At 41.6% G+C, this 16,265-nt stretch overlaps 1 protein-coding gene across 3 annotated transcripts; it reads left to right on the top strand.

The window, feature by feature from the left end:
- Positions 1-1,936: 1,936 nt before the first annotated feature.
- On the top strand, positions 1,937-16,260 carry ncapg (non-SMC condensin I complex, subunit G). Of its 3 annotated transcripts, none has more exons than XM_061061849.1 (22): positions 1,937-2,016; positions 2,346-2,453; positions 3,646-3,891; positions 4,058-4,286; positions 4,595-4,740; positions 4,864-4,948; positions 5,406-5,598; positions 5,689-5,838; positions 7,806-7,946; positions 8,088-8,211; positions 8,351-8,440; positions 9,724-9,912; positions 10,357-10,467; positions 10,862-10,981; positions 11,242-11,478; positions 11,569-11,750; positions 13,243-13,408; positions 13,657-13,824; positions 14,604-14,727; positions 14,958-15,005; positions 15,150-15,219; positions 15,661-16,260. In XM_061061849.1, the coding sequence occupies exons 2-22, from the start codon at positions 2,346-2,348 to the stop codon at positions 15,782-15,784; spliced, it is 3,051 nt and encodes a 1,016-aa protein (XP_060917832.1). In that variant the 5' UTR covers positions 1,937-2,016; the 3' UTR covers positions 15,785-16,260. The 3 variants fall into 3 exon arrangements, with proteins under 3 accessions (XP_060917832.1, XP_060917842.1, XP_060917852.1); XM_061061859.1 differs by having other exon boundaries at positions 1,971-2,016; positions 2,341-2,453; XM_061061869.1 differs by lacking the exon at positions 1,937-2,016 and adding an exon at positions 2,173-2,195.
- The last annotated feature ends 5 nt before the right edge of the window (positions 16,261-16,265 follow it).

Genomic DNA, 16,265 nt, shown 5'->3' with positions numbered 1-16,265 from the left:
GAGGAGACTGATGGAAGGATTTTCACACAGATTTTGGAGCCTTCACTGGAGAATGTGTCCAAACAAATAGTAATCAATCAAATGTGTACGGCTACATAATCAGGGATTTAGAGGATCGGGGAATCCGTCGGGGGATTTGTCTGCTCTGCCCATGTTTCTAATCCAGCGGGTCACAGCGGGATAATGCTGTGGTGTCACATTTACTTCAAGGTCTAAATGGATAAATATGTATTATATATGTCGCTGGATGACTCTAATGAAATAAGAAATGTTAGTTTGATGTTTGCATGTCCGATTAGTGTTATATTGTTCTTGTAAGCATTTAGAGGATCACTAAGCTGTGCAGGAGGATTTGCAGAAGCGCTATAGAGGCCGCCTTTTAGTGTCTTTACGCCGACATATCAGGTGTAAGGACTAATGGAGAGACTTTCAGCCCTTACATCCACAATCATACATATTTAATTTGATAATACACCTCTCAGATAATCCTACGCCCACACGCGCCGGTCTTAAGCACAAGCCCGACAGAGAATCCTCCGTGATAAATTGATTTCCAGAGATAGAAGGCTGTTGGTGCCATCAATCGCAGGTGCCTCGTTTGCCATGTGGAGACACGTGAGCTGTCTTCTGTGACCCCTTGACATCTTGATACCAATATATATGACCCAAATATTGATCATGAAATGTGGGCAGGTTAGAGGTAGAGGCTGTGTTAGAGGGAATGATGATTTATTTTTCATACAGAAATTAATCCACACCGAGTTTTACTGACAAATAAAAAATGATGCAAACAAACCACATTTTTATATGATGTAAAGTGTGATGTCATGTTCATGTTTTTGTCTCACAACTTCTGCAGTTAGAACCTTTATAGATATTTATAAACACTTTTTATAGAGGAGATACAAATATATCGGCACAATGAATGAGAATCAGGGTCAAAGGGCAGAAAAGAACAATACATTCTGTCCTGTTGAAAAGGGATTTGATTTCTATGCTTTTATCTAAATATCATGTTTATAATATTAACAGAAAGCTCATTTTGAACGACCCAAATCCATAACTTAAAGTATTCAGTTATAATGGATACAGAGACAGGCAGACAAATTCTCAATTGAAAAGCTCTTTCAAGGGTAATGTTGTTATTGATGTTGTTGTTGTTTTAGCTGGAAAACAATATATAATTATTAAATTTCCCCCCCCTGTTGCCTGACAATATTTGTTAATTTAAAAAATAATCATGTTTTTTAATTGGCTGTATAGCTGATAATATAAGAGCCTCCTAACAGACTAAACTCAGGGCTCAGAGAAATAAATAAAAGCCTATAATACAAGAAAACGAGAGATCGATTAAACCCCCACATGTGTAGTTCTTTTTAATTTAATGGTATTAATTCCATGTTAATGTATTTTTTGGGGGATTTATTTAAAGTTATTATACATTTGTGTGTTGTTGTTCTTGGTTATGTTTTATTTTGTCTTTTGTCTAAATGTGCAGCTTTGAATGAAAGATTTTATTTTGAACCAAAAATGTAAACAAGATAATAATAAGCAAAGAAAACAAAAGAGTAGGTAGAAGTAAGATGTATATGTCCAATTCCAATTTATCACTTTCTATTGGTTCATATATTATTACAAGAAAAGCTCAAATTGTTTACAACTAATATACAAACGAGTATCTACAGTTTATTTTTCACCTACATTAAATGAATAACAATCCCAGTGTATTTACAATCCAAATATCCACACAGTGTTACAAAATATTTATAGGAAAAACGTTTCATTTTCATATCAGCAAAAAAATATATCTTATATAAATATAAAACAGGCATTCAAAGCAATTTGTGATTTGTCAAACAGTTTAAATACCTATTTGAAATGCAAAAAAAACAAAAAAACAAGACTGTTCCTCATGACGTGAGCTGTACGAGTTCTCGTCTCACTTCTCGCGAGAACAAACGTCAGTTGAATTTTGAAAACAGGCGGCAGTGTTGTGAGAAGAAAACGAAAGGAGAGGTACATTACTAAAACGTATTTTACGTTTAATTATTTCATTAATACTTTATCTAATCGTGACAAGTCCAAAAAAGGAACAAAGCAGCGTGTATCTAGTACACTTAGTGAACTTAATCCCTCGTGATTTAGCTCGTTTATGATGTTTTCTGTGTGAGTTGTATCGAGGAGGGGCTGATGAGGTAACGTTAACTAACGAGGCACCGGGGACCTACAGGCTGCTGCCGTTAGCGTTTAGTAAACATTTAGCAATTGTTGTTGTTGTAGTAAGGAAAGCTCATACGACTGTTTGAGTGATTCTGACTTTGTTTGTTGTTTTCTTTGGAGGAAAGATGACTGCGGACAACGAAATGGAGATTAAAGAGGCGTTTCAGCGCGCTCAGAGAGGCCACAATAACAAGGCGAAGCTGGTGGCGAGCCTGAAGAGCAGATACTGCAAGGTAACCTCTACAAGTTGATATCTAATGTATTCATGGACCATATATTACCTTTATATGTACAGGTGAAGCTAATACAATTAGAATAACTGGGAAAATATGGATCAAAATGTATCCCACAATGTACAGTATTAGAGCAGCAAAGAGCAATGATAGAGAGCAAACAGTATTCATTAAATACTTGAGGAGCCAAAAACAGAGCTGCAGTTGTTACAAATATACTCTGAACATTCACAGTTGTACAGAAACTATCATGCACACAGTAAACATAAAGGTTAAATAACATACTGTGTTATATTCTTGTTTTTTTGTTGTTGATGTAAAGCACTTTGTGACCTTTGTCTGCGAAAAGCGCTATATAAATAAACTTTATTATTATTATTATTATTATAATACATTACACATAAAGTGAAATGTTTAATGTTTTTGCAATAAGTAGGGATGTAAATATTATTTATAAAATTGTGATAAATCATTTCAAAGGTGTCGAGATTCACATCTGTACTCAGCTGGACAGTAATACCACTTTCAGCAAACCAGTTACTTGTAGTTTTGGCGTTATGGGCAGGTGTCCAGTCCTGCTTGTTCGCAGACGGAAACATGAAGTGGTCTAAAATCTCCTGGTAGACCGCCGCGTTCAGTCTGGATATGATTAAACACAGTGGACCAATTTTATTTATTTATTTAGCACACGTATAAGAATACATCCCATAGGATTAACTAAAATATAAAAGGTGTGTCAGAAGAGGTCAAGCAGCCAACAGGCTTATACACGGGACCTCACCTCTTAAGAGACAAATAAAACAACTAAGCAAGTAGAGTTGCACAACACCAGCAGATGACATGGGACCCCAAATCCCCAACAGTGGACACTTCACACTGGACCTCTAACCTGAACCCGATAGAGGGGCTTTGATGACTCTGCTGCTTGTCCAGGACACGCAGTAGAAAACTAGATTTTAATCTCATCGAGCTTCTCACCTGGTTAAATCCATGGCGTGTTATTTTTTTATCCGCTGACGTAATCACACGCACTTGGTCTTACTATAATATAAACAAAGTCACAAACAGAAAACTTTTAAGACTCAAATCGCCCCTTTAGTTGGAGTTACGTTCCAACAAAGAAAGTTTATTTCTAATTAATTTCTACATTAAACTTTGATGACTGTTTCCTGTTATCGATGACATCCTTCAGCTCGAGGACAAGACGCTGTTCCACGAAGAGTTTGTCCACTACATGAAGTACGCCATGATAGTCTACAAGCGTGAGCCCACGGTTGAAAACGTCATCGAGTTTGTCGCACGTTTTGCCACAAGTTTCCAGTCTCCACCTAAAGCGGGGGAGGAGGAAGGGGAGCAGGAGGAAGAGGAGGAGGAGGAGGATGAAGACATCGAGGATGATCATCCTTTTCTGAGTTTCATCTTCAACTTCCTGTTGGAGGTATAAACATGTTTTTACACAAGAATTTATCTTGCAGACAGTTTTTCTTTGTGTGTAAAGGGATGAAAAGAGCTCGATGTTGTGATATATGAATGTTTGAAGCAAACCTTCTTCACTCCCCTTTTTCTGAACCGATGCATTTTACACCCTCCTTTTTTCTTCTCAGTCTCACAAGGCCAGCAGCCACGCGGTACGTTTCCGCGTGTGCCAGCTCATCAACAAGTTGCTGGGCAGCATGGCAGAGAACGCCCAGATCGACGATGACCTCTTCGATCGCATCCACCAAGCCATGTTGGTCCGCGTCACCGACAAGTTCCCCAACGTGAGGATTCAGGCTGCTTTGGCCATGACCCGCCTACAACAGCCAAAGGATCCCGACTGTCCCACCATCAATGGTTTGTGTCATTGTTCTACTGCCTGTGTTTTCTTGCACAATGCATGCTTTATGTGTAATGTATCTGCAGAAATGTCATGATTTGTAGATTGCAACAACTTTTGTTTTAAGCAGAATTTATTTTTGAGTAGAGATATATGTCCAACACTTAAGAATATTGCATCTCTGAATTGCCTCGTTGCTGAAATATGCTGTTTAAATAAACCTAAAGTAGCCTTTAACATCACTTTGACTTGTTCCAATTTATATTTTTCTCATTAAAATGACTCCTCTGTGCCGTACTCTGTTTCTGCCCCTCCCCCTTTTCAGCGTACATGTTGATTCTGGAAAACGATTCAAATGCCGAGGTGAGGCGCGCCGTTCTTTCCTGCATTGCAATGTCTCCTCGCACCCTCCCCAAAGTCCTGAAACGCACCCGGGACATCAAAGAGAACGTCCGCAAGCTCGCCTACCAGGTACACCCGACGTCAAGTGATCTGGTGTAGATATAAAAACACACATGGCTAGTAATCAACATGTAGATTCATATTAAATAAAGTTTGTTAGTTCTGAACTGTGCTCTTTTCTTTCTGTTTAAGGTTCTGTCTGAGAAAGTTCACATCCAAGCTTTGACCATCGCACAGAGAGTGAGTCTGCTGCAGCAGGGCCTCCGTGACACTTCAGGTAATATCCATCTTCTCTCTCTGTGTGTGTGTGTGTGTGTGTTGACTTAAGTTGTCAAAATGTTCGATACCTTGATACTTTTTGATGCCACATATTTGAAAATGATGCATTAATATCTCCGTTGTTTTAATGGTTGATGCTATGGAAAAGTAAAGAAGCGTTAAAAAACACTGCAGATCTTCAGTTATATACTGATTTTATTATGGGATGACATTACTACTCTCTCTCCCTGGTTTCCAGCTCTATCCACTGTCCTATCTCTCTATTAAAGGCACAAAAAGCCCAAAAATAAATCTTTAAAAAAGTGTCAAATCTTACATTGGAGTAGCTGAAACAAGTGATTTTCTTCAAATGTTTGAATGAAAATGACAGGAACCCTGAGTCAGTTTCTTTGATAGTGATTCATTTTGTGCCTTTAAATCCCTTCGTGCCCGGGGACCGGCTGTGTGCGCTGTAGAAGCCGTGAGGGATGTGGTGTGTTCCCGCCTGCTGCCCTCCTGGCTGCAGCGGCTCGACGGTAACGTCATAGAGCTGCTCCACAGGCTGGACGTCGAAAACTGCTCGCAAACAGCCATGGACACGCTGAAAGCCATTTTCAAAGGAACGCCTGCTGAAGAACTTCTGCAGAACCGGGTGCAGCTCGACAACAGGTACACCCGGCCCTCTCCTCTCTCATGTGACGTTATCAATACTAGAGGTTAGAGGTCAGACATTGTAAGGGTTTTTTTTTTCCTCAACAGGAAGCTGATCCCCGTGGACTGTGTGACCTGTGAGACTGTGCTTTACTGGAGAGCTCTGTGTGAGTTCATCAAGGAGAAAGGAGACGATGGGGATGAAATGCTGGAGCAAGTGTTGCCTGATGCTGCAACTTACGCCGACTACCTCTACGGGTGAGAGAAGTGACAGTTCACTGGATCACATCGTCATTGTCTACTTTTTTTTTTTTGTGATACATTTTTTATTATTTATGTTTAAACATTGTCACTTACAATAAAGGAAAAACAAGGTGTTGTGGTTTTAACAACAGCCCACACATATACAGGAGAGGAGAATCATATATAATATATCATGTACATAATTCCTTGTACAATACATTTCAAAAGAAGGGATGAAAACAGCAGACAAAAGGGGCAAACAAAGATTGAATCATCTCTCTCCCCTGGATTACCACAACACAGAAAGTATACAACTAAGTAAAGAATAATTGCAATGATCTGTCAATCATTGAAGTTACAGAAGAGGTTAAAATAGAGCGACTCGATTATCATAACGATGATTATTTTGATCGAGATTTACACGAGGCAATCTGTAGCCTGCTTAAGCACGCTGCACCCCCAAAGTCCAGATCGTTTGACTAGTGTGAGTGCTCCGATCTGTGCTCAAGCACGGTACACTTCCTTTGGCTCTGGCACGCTTCAAAGAGGTGCGCTTCGGCACGGTACAGTTCATGCATGAGCACACGACGTGGACAGTCTTTATTATGGAGAATTCCCGGAGTGTTCTGTCTGTATGTGACTAAAATGACTCTAAATAAGCCACAAAGTCAGTAAAATATCTGTCTTTTTTTCTTCTTATCTTTTCTTTCCGGACTCTGTCTGTCTTATAAACTAAGCACGCTTCATAATTATGCAAAGCCATTCATGTTTTGTATTACGACTTTATGTACATGAGGTAACCAGATAAATAAATCCACACATAAAATGTTAGTTTAGTTTAATCGTTTATTTGAATCAGAAAAAATCATTAGTCTCAGAAGAGAAGAGATGCTTTGTACCACATTTAGCTAACTAGCTCATTTCCATCTGTTGTCCCATAAAATGTATTTCCTCCTCAGTTTTTCTAGAAGTGTTTTTAGTTCTCAGTTCACCTCTGTATGTTCTCGTTTCTCCTTAGCAGCTAAGAATTCAAAAAAATGTCAAGGCAAACTCAAATTCTGTTCTAAGAAGGCTTCTTTAACATCAGTGTGCTTCAGCCTCACAAATCAAGCTTTAATTCACATTTTGTTCGATGAAGAAAGTTCAATATGTGCTCCTGACCTGACCGCTGTTTAAAGACCAGCGCGACTGATTGTTAGAACCTATAGTAATCTGTTCATATATAGGATTGACTACTTAAAGGTACTTTGTGATGCTTTGGATGCCGTTGACATAATGACCATGTTGTCACTCAGGCGTCTGAGCGGAGGCCGGGTGTTCTCTGAGGAGCGCTCTCCGTATGTAACCGTGTGTCCTACCTCTGCTTGAGTTCAAATTAACGCTGATGATTACATTAAAGTGTGTGACCTCGATATATAAACCATCCAGCAAAAAAATAAGTCCGAAGAAAATGTAATATAAGTTAATTTGATTGTTTGTGATCAAGTGAAAATCCACCAATGACCCTTAAGATCATGACTGATTTCAATTTAGCTGCAGAGGATGACATTCAGATATAAGACTTCCTGTGTTGACTTTAAAAACAACATTTTATGCACCTTCTTCCTCTCGATATGGAAGCCTTCTTAATAAATGTATAGATGTGGAGTGATGGCTCCTTAAATCTGCTTGAACAGGGTGGCATGCTTGATGCATTTATCTGCTCATAAAATAAACCGGCTTCTCATTAATTTAGATTAATTGCACAGATGTATAGATCTGTCTGGGGCTAGCTGATGGCTAATGTTGCTATAGCTTTGGCTAGCAGGCAGTGCTGGTGCAGGCTTAACAACGTGCTGCACATCTGCAGCACTGCGTCTGATATTGCTTTGTGATGTGCTCTTAATTGCATCACTGTGATTCCCGTACCCAATGACAAGCCTCAGCTCGTTTGTGACTGCACTCTGAGAGCTGTTGTTACATCTGACTCTTTGCTGTTTTAGATATCTGAAGACGGTGCCTCTGCTGTCCGAGGAACAGAGGGCCGACTTTAACCAGCTGGAGCTCGTCATGACCAAGGAGTTCATCTCACAGCAGCTCATCCATCTGATCGGGTGTCTGGACACCAACGAGGAGGGCGGCAGGTAGGAATCAGAGGAGACGCACGATTGTGTTAGCAACATTTTAGAAAGTGGGATTCAAACATCACCTTGAAATCTGCCGTGTGTGTGTGAGCTTCTGAGTGTTTTTAATTCCGACTCGTCGTGTTTTTTTGGATCGTATAGAAAGAGGGTGTTGGCCGTTCTGCAGGAGATGCTGGCTCTCCCTCAGACTCCCTCCTCCCTGGTCTCCCTTCTCACCGAGAAACTTCTCGCCCTTATTCTGGATGACCTCAGACGCATACAGACTGTGAGTTACACTTTACTACTAACCCTTAACTTTAGTCAGGAATGAAAAACCTACAGATGAAGTTTGTTTTTTGATTCAGCAGTCGGTGTCATTATCGCTCAGACTGATGTTAAAATGAGCTAACCCGTTTCTCGACCAGGTGGCAGAGATCATCTCAGATGTGAGGGAGCCCATCACGGAGACCAGCGTGCCTGTGGATGAGAACGAGAGCCGTCGGCAGCAGGTCCAGGTCGGTAACAAACACTGCATACAGACGGCATCATCAAGCAGTTAATCCTTCTCAATCAGCCCGCTGCTTTTTGGACGCATGAAAACACCAACTGTTCGGCACATTGCAACAATATATCTCCTCTTCGTGAGAGGATTTAGAATTATCTTCAGGCTACTTGGGGATCATTCACACTCACACTACTCTGCACCACGGTGGTTTGAGTACTACATATGAATTAAACAATATCGATACCTGTTTGATACAAAGGCAACAAAAATAGAAATCTTAGACACCCGATACTGCACAATGTCTTTTTTTTTTATTGCCAAAAATTGCAAGCAAGCTCCTGCAGACTGTCTGAATTGCACAAAACGTTGGCAATGTGTGTGTTTGTGCAATTTAGACGGTCCCTCTTTTAAAATACAACTTTTTTTTGTTTTTTAAAGCTTCTGTACTTTTCCTTTCTTTCCACCGTTACAGTAACAGAGATTGTAACGTTTTAAAAAACATGTAGTATCGAAAAGTAAATAAAAAATTGTTTTTGACGACTTTACAACGTGCTACAGATAATCAAAACATTTTTATTCAAACTTAACAGATTCTAAAAGAGAAGAGAAAAAAAAAAGCTCTCGGCATCTCAGCGCTCTCAGTTCTGAGATGCTCGCTCTGTTTCCTCCCTCTGTCTGTCCGTTTCTATTCGTCCATCTCTCTGCGCCTCCAGCTGCACAGATGCTTTGTTTTTTGGAGCCACAGCACGTTTTAAACAAGTGAGGTGGAAAGATCTTATTATGTGTGTGTTATAATCTGAACTCTGTCTGGTGTATCCATGACTAGTAGGTAGCTTTGTTTTTCAAGTCACACTGATCTGGCTGACTCTGTGAAAGGCAGCTTCTTTCTATGAACACAAATATGCACAGAGGGGATGCTCACAACTTTGGGCACGGGTACAGTCACCGACCTGTCTCAATCCTTCATCTTCAAACAAGCACTGAAGAATGCCTGTAATATCTTGGAGGCCAAACAGCTGCCAAGGAAGTCAGTCGTATCCCAGGTGTTTAGCTCCCATACCATCTGTGCACCTACTCCCTCTCCCTCTCTTTCTTTTCAGCGAGTACTGTGAACTCTAGAGGGTTCTAACGCGTCCCAAACCCTCAGCTGTTGTTGTTTTTATTGTTGATGGAGGTGTCGTTTCCCATCTCAACAGTCATTAATCCTCTGGAGTGTTTTTTATCTAAGGAATGGCTCCCATGTCCCCAACTCAATTTGCTTTCCTCCTCCCCCCTCCTCCTCTCCTCTTCCAGCTTGCAGAGGTGAAGGTACGTATCATGGAGGCCAAACAAACCCTGGAGGACTGTATCGCGGCGCAGGACTTCGGCCGTGCTGCCGGCCTGAAGGACACCATCACAGAGCTCGAGAACCGCAGGAACAACGTCATCCAGGAGATCGCAGCGAGCAGCCAGCAGGCTGACAAGGAGACCCGCGTTGAGAAGGTAAAGAACCACACACACTCACCACAGGCTGTATAAAACATGGTGTTGATTTCAGTGATGTCATCCATCGGCTGTAAAGAGGCGTTTCAAAGCCCAATGGTGGCGCTCATATTGGAAATGCTCTCTCAACCTAGCTTTGGCTAGCCTCTAGCCTTCTGGCAAACAGCTCAACTAAGCCACGCCCCTAATTGTACAAATTTATCTTTATGTCTCAGGTTTGATAAAATCAAATCGGACGAGTTACCAGGCTGTAAACATTTAGATTTCTGTTGTTAAATTAACATTTTAATCTGGGACCTAAGAGGGATTCCTTGTCTTCATAAAGCCATTCTCTAGTGGACACTTGAGGAACTGCAGTTTCTTTGCACCTCTTACACATTTTCCTCCTATAGATTAAAATGCAGAGAAAAGATCCTGACTCTAGTTTGTTTTTCTGTCTTTCAGAACGACCCCGAGACTCTGCTGAGGTGTCTCACAATGTGTGCGGAGCTGCTGAAGCAGATGAGCATCAAGACGAGGATTGGTCCAACCATAAGTGCCCTCATGTCCTCTCTGGTAAAGACCTACACTGCACACTCTTCATCCTATATTTAACCCACGTCACAGTGGATAACCAGTGGATATCAGAAGCTGCAATTAGTTTGATAAGAAATATAAAGAACCAAGTTACCTCCTCGGCCTGTCAGAGGACATATTTCCTTTAATGCTTGTGAATGCATCATGGCACATTTCTTTTTTTAACATATATACTCTCCCTTCTGCATGCATTTTGAATACCACACAGTCTGTTAAAAAAACACTAAATCATTTAAATTAATTAAGAAAAACTCCTTGATTTAATCCCAGCCATTTCTTTTGATCTTTCATCTCGTCAGACATTAATCAATGTACCGGTATGTAGTGGTTGAAGCGAATACAAGTTGTAACCATTTGTCCCCCTCTCTGTCAGGTCCTGCCCTGTATAGCAAACGCTCACCCAGCTGTCCGCAACATGGCCGTGGTGTGTTTGGGAACATGCACCCTGCACAGCCGGGAGCTCGCCAAAACACACATGGTGCTGCTGCTACAGGTAACGAGAAGGTTTTACATTTGAATGACCTGAAATATCCTTTCAACATGTAGGAGTTGCAGTTTTTTAAGATCTCTGCAGCTGAGATGTCATGATGTATTTCTAATTAAAGGGCAGTGAGTGACGTTTGCAGTATGTTAAACATTCAGACCTTCATTCAACAGAAACAGCGTCCTCGAGATAATCCACAGATCTGTAGCGTGTTTTTAAATGTGTTTTTATTGATTTGTATATGTTGCTATGTGTGTGTTTTTTTTTAGATCGCCCAGCTGGATGAGATAAAGATCCGTATCAGCGCTCTGCGGGCGATCATCGACCTGCTGCTTCTGTTCGGCTTCGAGCTGCTCTCTGACTCGGCTGCCGCTCAGACCGCCCCGCCCTCTCAGTCCCCGGACAGACAGGAAGAGGACGCACCTGTGACCGAGGAGAAGGGCGACACCCCCGAGGAAACCTCACAGAGTATAATCGTGATGCTCTCAGAGTTCCTGGACAGCGAGGTGAAACTTAAAAAACAAACGCATGCATGTTTTCTTTTTAATATGTGAAACAGCTGGAGACAGTTTTTTTAATATCCTCTTGGGTTTCAGGTGTCTGACCTGCGCACAGAGACCGCAGAGGGTCTGGCTAAACTGATTTACACCGGCCGTATGTCCAGTGCCAAGATGCTCTCCCGTCTGGTGTTGCTGTGGTACAATCCTGTCACCGAGGACGACACCCGACTACGACACTGCCTTGGAGTCTTCTTCCAGCTCTACGCCCGCGAGAGCAGGTCAATCTCACACACACACACACACACACACACACACACACACACACACACACACACACACACACACACAAATACAAACAATAAGCTATGAGGTCTTTTTGATGTCCTCGTTCCTTTAAAATTGGTTGGGATACTCCTGATGACTAACTTCCTAGTCGGTTATACAGACATTTAAATTCAGACTAGTCGACCTGTCTTAAAGTCTTCATATGTGATTCTTCACACTTAAATATAATATAAATCAAGTATATCCTCTGAAAATAACTCTGTGAGTCATGACTGTCTACAATGGTGTAACACCCGAGTCCCACTGTCTGTGATGTTTTCAGAGTTTTATCTTCACTTTGTTTACATCGCCCGGACGGCCGGCTGACTCCTCCCCTCGTGTATAAAAGTTGTTTAATTGAGGGACTAGAGAAAAGAAGAATAACATACTGTACTCACTGCTTAACTGTGTTTCTAGATCACGCTCATTTCAGGTAAATTTACATGCAGTGTGAAGATACGAGCAGAATAAAGACCGCTAGCATTAGCATGCTAACACAACAATGCAGCGCGAGTTGTTTTGGTTTCATGCTGGTGCTCAAGGGCGACATCTGCTGGATCAAAAAAAATTCATATAAAGCCTTTATGGTAAGGCTCAGAAAACGGTCAACATTGAGCACGATTTATTTAAGTTTAGTTGAAGCATATCTTGTCTGGTTATTTTTGTGATGAACTGTGTCACGTTTGTGACTGAGCGGGATCAAAGCGTCTGCAGGTAAACAAGATAAATAAATACTTTATTGTAAGCATCTAGTAGCAACTCTTCCTTGTTAATTGTTTAGCACCAATACACCAAGTCAAATTCCTTGTATGTGTAAATGTACTTGGCAATAAAACCTGATTCTGATTCTAGGAGCTGACAAAAAAAAAGAAATTGTTAAATCTTAACGACAGCAGCTGCCCCCTCACCTCCAAATGTATTTATCAGACCAAGACATTCAACAATTGCAGGAATAAGAATAAAAACCTTGATACAATTCAAATCACTCATCATTAAAATCAGACCTTTAAAAGTCAGAGGAGATCTCTGATTGGTTGGCTGACTGTAGCACCAGCAGCCCCCGGTCCTCCTCGCAGGGTCACGTCCCTTCCTCTGAGCTGAATGTGGTTACATGTTGCTCTGCTCCATACGCCTCTTTAAGCTGACACAGCCCACACACAGCTTTTATTTTCTAGATCAAAAACACTCCAAAACAGTGCTGCTCCTGTGGGATGCCATCCGTCCTCAGTGCTGGTTAACTCAGGGGGGAGTATCAAAGTGTCTTTTGATACATCTGCTGTATATGTTTAACTGACTTGTGATTCTGGTGAGGACGAGCGAGGATAACTTCATTGAATTGTTGAGTCAGCTAGGTGTGCATATTGATAATTCTCGGTGTGATAACTGGCCTCCGTGAAGTTATTAGGTCTTCATTACAAACTAACATGGATTCAATCTTTGTTTCAGGGCCCACCAGGAGGTCTTGGAGGAGAGTTTCCTGCCGACTGTTCGGACTCTTATGAACGCCCCGGCCACCTCTCCACTAGCTGAGGTGGATATTAACAACGTGGTCGAGCTCCTGGTGGAGCTGACCCGTCCCACCGCGCTTATTAAGCCCTCCACCAATACAGAGGTAATAAAACATCTACTGAGACCGAGAGCGATGTGAGCTCGTCAAATCCTCCCTGATCAATCTGGCCGGGCTTAATTTGAGATTCCTCATTAGTGCTTGTATTATAATGAGGCCCCTAAGCTTTCTCCTCATATTGCTTTTTCTTTCCACAGTTACTGTCTGAATGTTTCCTGTTATGCTTCAGTGTATGTTCATGATGCGTAATGAACCAAACAAATTGAGGGTATATTTGTGGCTTGTGTCTGTAGGAGGTGTGTGTCCATGACTTCTTGGCTGTACGGATATGTGGTGAGATGCTGAAAGACCCCACAGCCCCCGAGGTGCGTCTCTATGCCAAGACTCTGAGCAACCTGGAGCTCAGCCGAGACGAGACGGTCAGGAGAGACCTGCAGACGCTGCTGCAGCAGCTTGTACAGGTACATACAAAGTCCACATACACACATATACGCCAGCAGCTAGAGGAGGCTGAGTTCAGGCAAAGCATTTCAAGATCAGCATGCTACCACAAAGCCACAATGACTATGCTAGTGTGCTGATGTGTTAGCATTCTGTTTTATGTTTTAGCCTGCCAACATACACTGTTCAGGACCGACACATCATGCAGCTGAGGCTGATGGAAATGTATTTTTAGTTTTGGAAGAATGTGCTGATCACTCCTAAATTTTGACTGGACGATTACGTTCAAGCTCCTGTGAGACACTTTTGGTTTGTGTTGATTTTGGCGCCCCCTGTGGACAAAGTGGTACCTTCTAATGTCTTTGCAAATGTGTCACTTATTTCTAATCTTTGCTGTAACCAAATGTAGTGTTTAAAAGAGAGAGAGAAAGAAAGACTGAGATGCCAGCTTAAAAAATATAACAGGCCCAGTCTACCCAGGAGCATGACATCAAATGAAGTGGCCCCGCCCCTTTCTACCTGAAGACAAACTGAGTGGGGAGAGATACAAGGCAACAGGAGGGGCACTTAGTCAGTCAGGGGGTCATCGCAAAAATCTTAAGGGCATCGCTGAAGGGTTTATAATATTCTCATAAATGGCTGTTCAAATTGTCATGGAAATGCATCAAACCAATGTCGACGCAGTGTTTAAGGCTGGACCAATAGAAAGACATTCACTGCCATGTCAGTAGTTTAAAATGCACTTTATATACTGTATCTGTATAAGTACATACTCCTCATCACTGCTGCTCTCCTCCAGGTGGTGAAGGATCGCAACTGTCTCCGTGCTCTGGAGAAGATGGTGTCTCAGCTCGTGGACTCAAAAGAACAGGCGGAGCTCCTTAACGCCAGCGCATTACAGCCCCTGGACGTCAACGCAGACGGTACACATGCAAACACAGTGACAGTCTGTAGAACTGCCTGCCTGACATCCAGCTTAGCATCCGTAATGAGATGTCTTCAGAGTAGACTTACTCCACACACTCTCCCTCTCAAAGGATTAGACATTACTACTAGAATGTTGCTAAGTGGATTAAACACCTCACTCCTTTTGTCAAGTTAAGAAGACAGGAACTGTAATAACACGAGGTTTCTCTTTGCCGTCTTTCCACAGAGGCTGCAGCAGACGATCCATCGAAATCTGCCAAGAGAGCCAAAAGAGGTAACGCAGGTTTCTGCACACTCACCTGAATGCTGCAGTTGTTGATACGGCTCTCCACTATATTTTTAGAGCTCCTCTCTCGTCTACCTGAGTGAAGGAGTTGACTCAGCAGCTTTGAGGTAACCTGAGTGTTTGTGTGCGCAGGTCAGAGGAAAGTCTGCGCGCCCAGAACGGGCAGAAAGCCGAGCAGGAGGGCAGAGTCGTCCGAGGAGAGGTGAGTGATCCGTCAGCAGAAATCACAGAAATGCTCAAGATGTGTTTTTTTTAGATAAATATTAAAAAATGTATCTTTAGAGAACGCATGTAGGCCTAATGGGAAAAAAAAACGGTCAAAATGTTCTGATTTGAAGTCACTTTATCTTTTTCTGCAGAAATGCATTATGACAATCACAGTTCAAACTAGCCAAACTGTTTGACTCTTTATGAAGCTTTTTTAGTAAAAAGAAAATATGTAGGCATATATTTTAATGTAATGAATTGTCAATGCCTTGTAAACCACACTTATTATTTTTAAACATACAAAGCCTACACTTTATTTATCTAAACTTGTCTAAATATATATTTATCACTAATCATTTAACATACAAATTATACAATCCTTAACTAAAATAATATAAATTCATACATTTTGTTTTTGATTTTGTTGCGGCTGCAGCGATGGAGAAAATGTTCCAGAGTCCGTCTCCATGGTGCGCCCCTCTCGGCGGGCTAAGTCTGCAGCTCTGGAGAAGACGAAGCTGGACCTTAACCCCCTCATCGACCAGGAGGCAAATGTCTGATAAAAGTCGGGAACAAAGTGTGCACAAATGGATGATGAAATACTTTTCTTTCTTTTACCAGCATTTATACCTCCTGTGAGGAACAACTTTGGCGCCCCCTGTGGACAAAGTAGGATTGCTGCTTTTGTCCTGTGCATGTGTAGTGATGTCTGACAATCTCATCCTGCTTTCTTTTAACAAACTTTTCACTCATTGTTCATATATGCTGTCATAAATGTAAATGTTCTTTGTCTGACTCTTGTCCCATTTAACAATCGTCCATCTTGATGTTTTTGGTAAGTCGTGAAATGTTTTTTAAGGTGTCTTAACTTTTAATCCAGTCTGATGATACAGAATACATCTGAACTGGGTTTCATTGTTCAGACCAGGGAACGTGTCTAAACTGAAAGATGTTCCTGACTCTGATCGTGTCTTTTTAAATGTCTCTCTGTTCAAGTTTGTCATTTTAACCATTAAAGTAAAATCTGAAGAAACAACTCGT

This window comes from Labrus mixtus, chromosome 2, assembly GCF_963584025.1.
Source record: "Labrus mixtus chromosome 2, fLabMix1.1, whole genome shotgun sequence".
NCBI classification, from domain to species: Eukaryota; Metazoa; Chordata; class Actinopteri; order Labriformes; family Labridae; genus Labrus; species Labrus mixtus.
The sequence above is the reverse complement of the archived record's forward strand: the minus strand, read 5'-3'. Positions and strand labels throughout refer to the sequence as shown.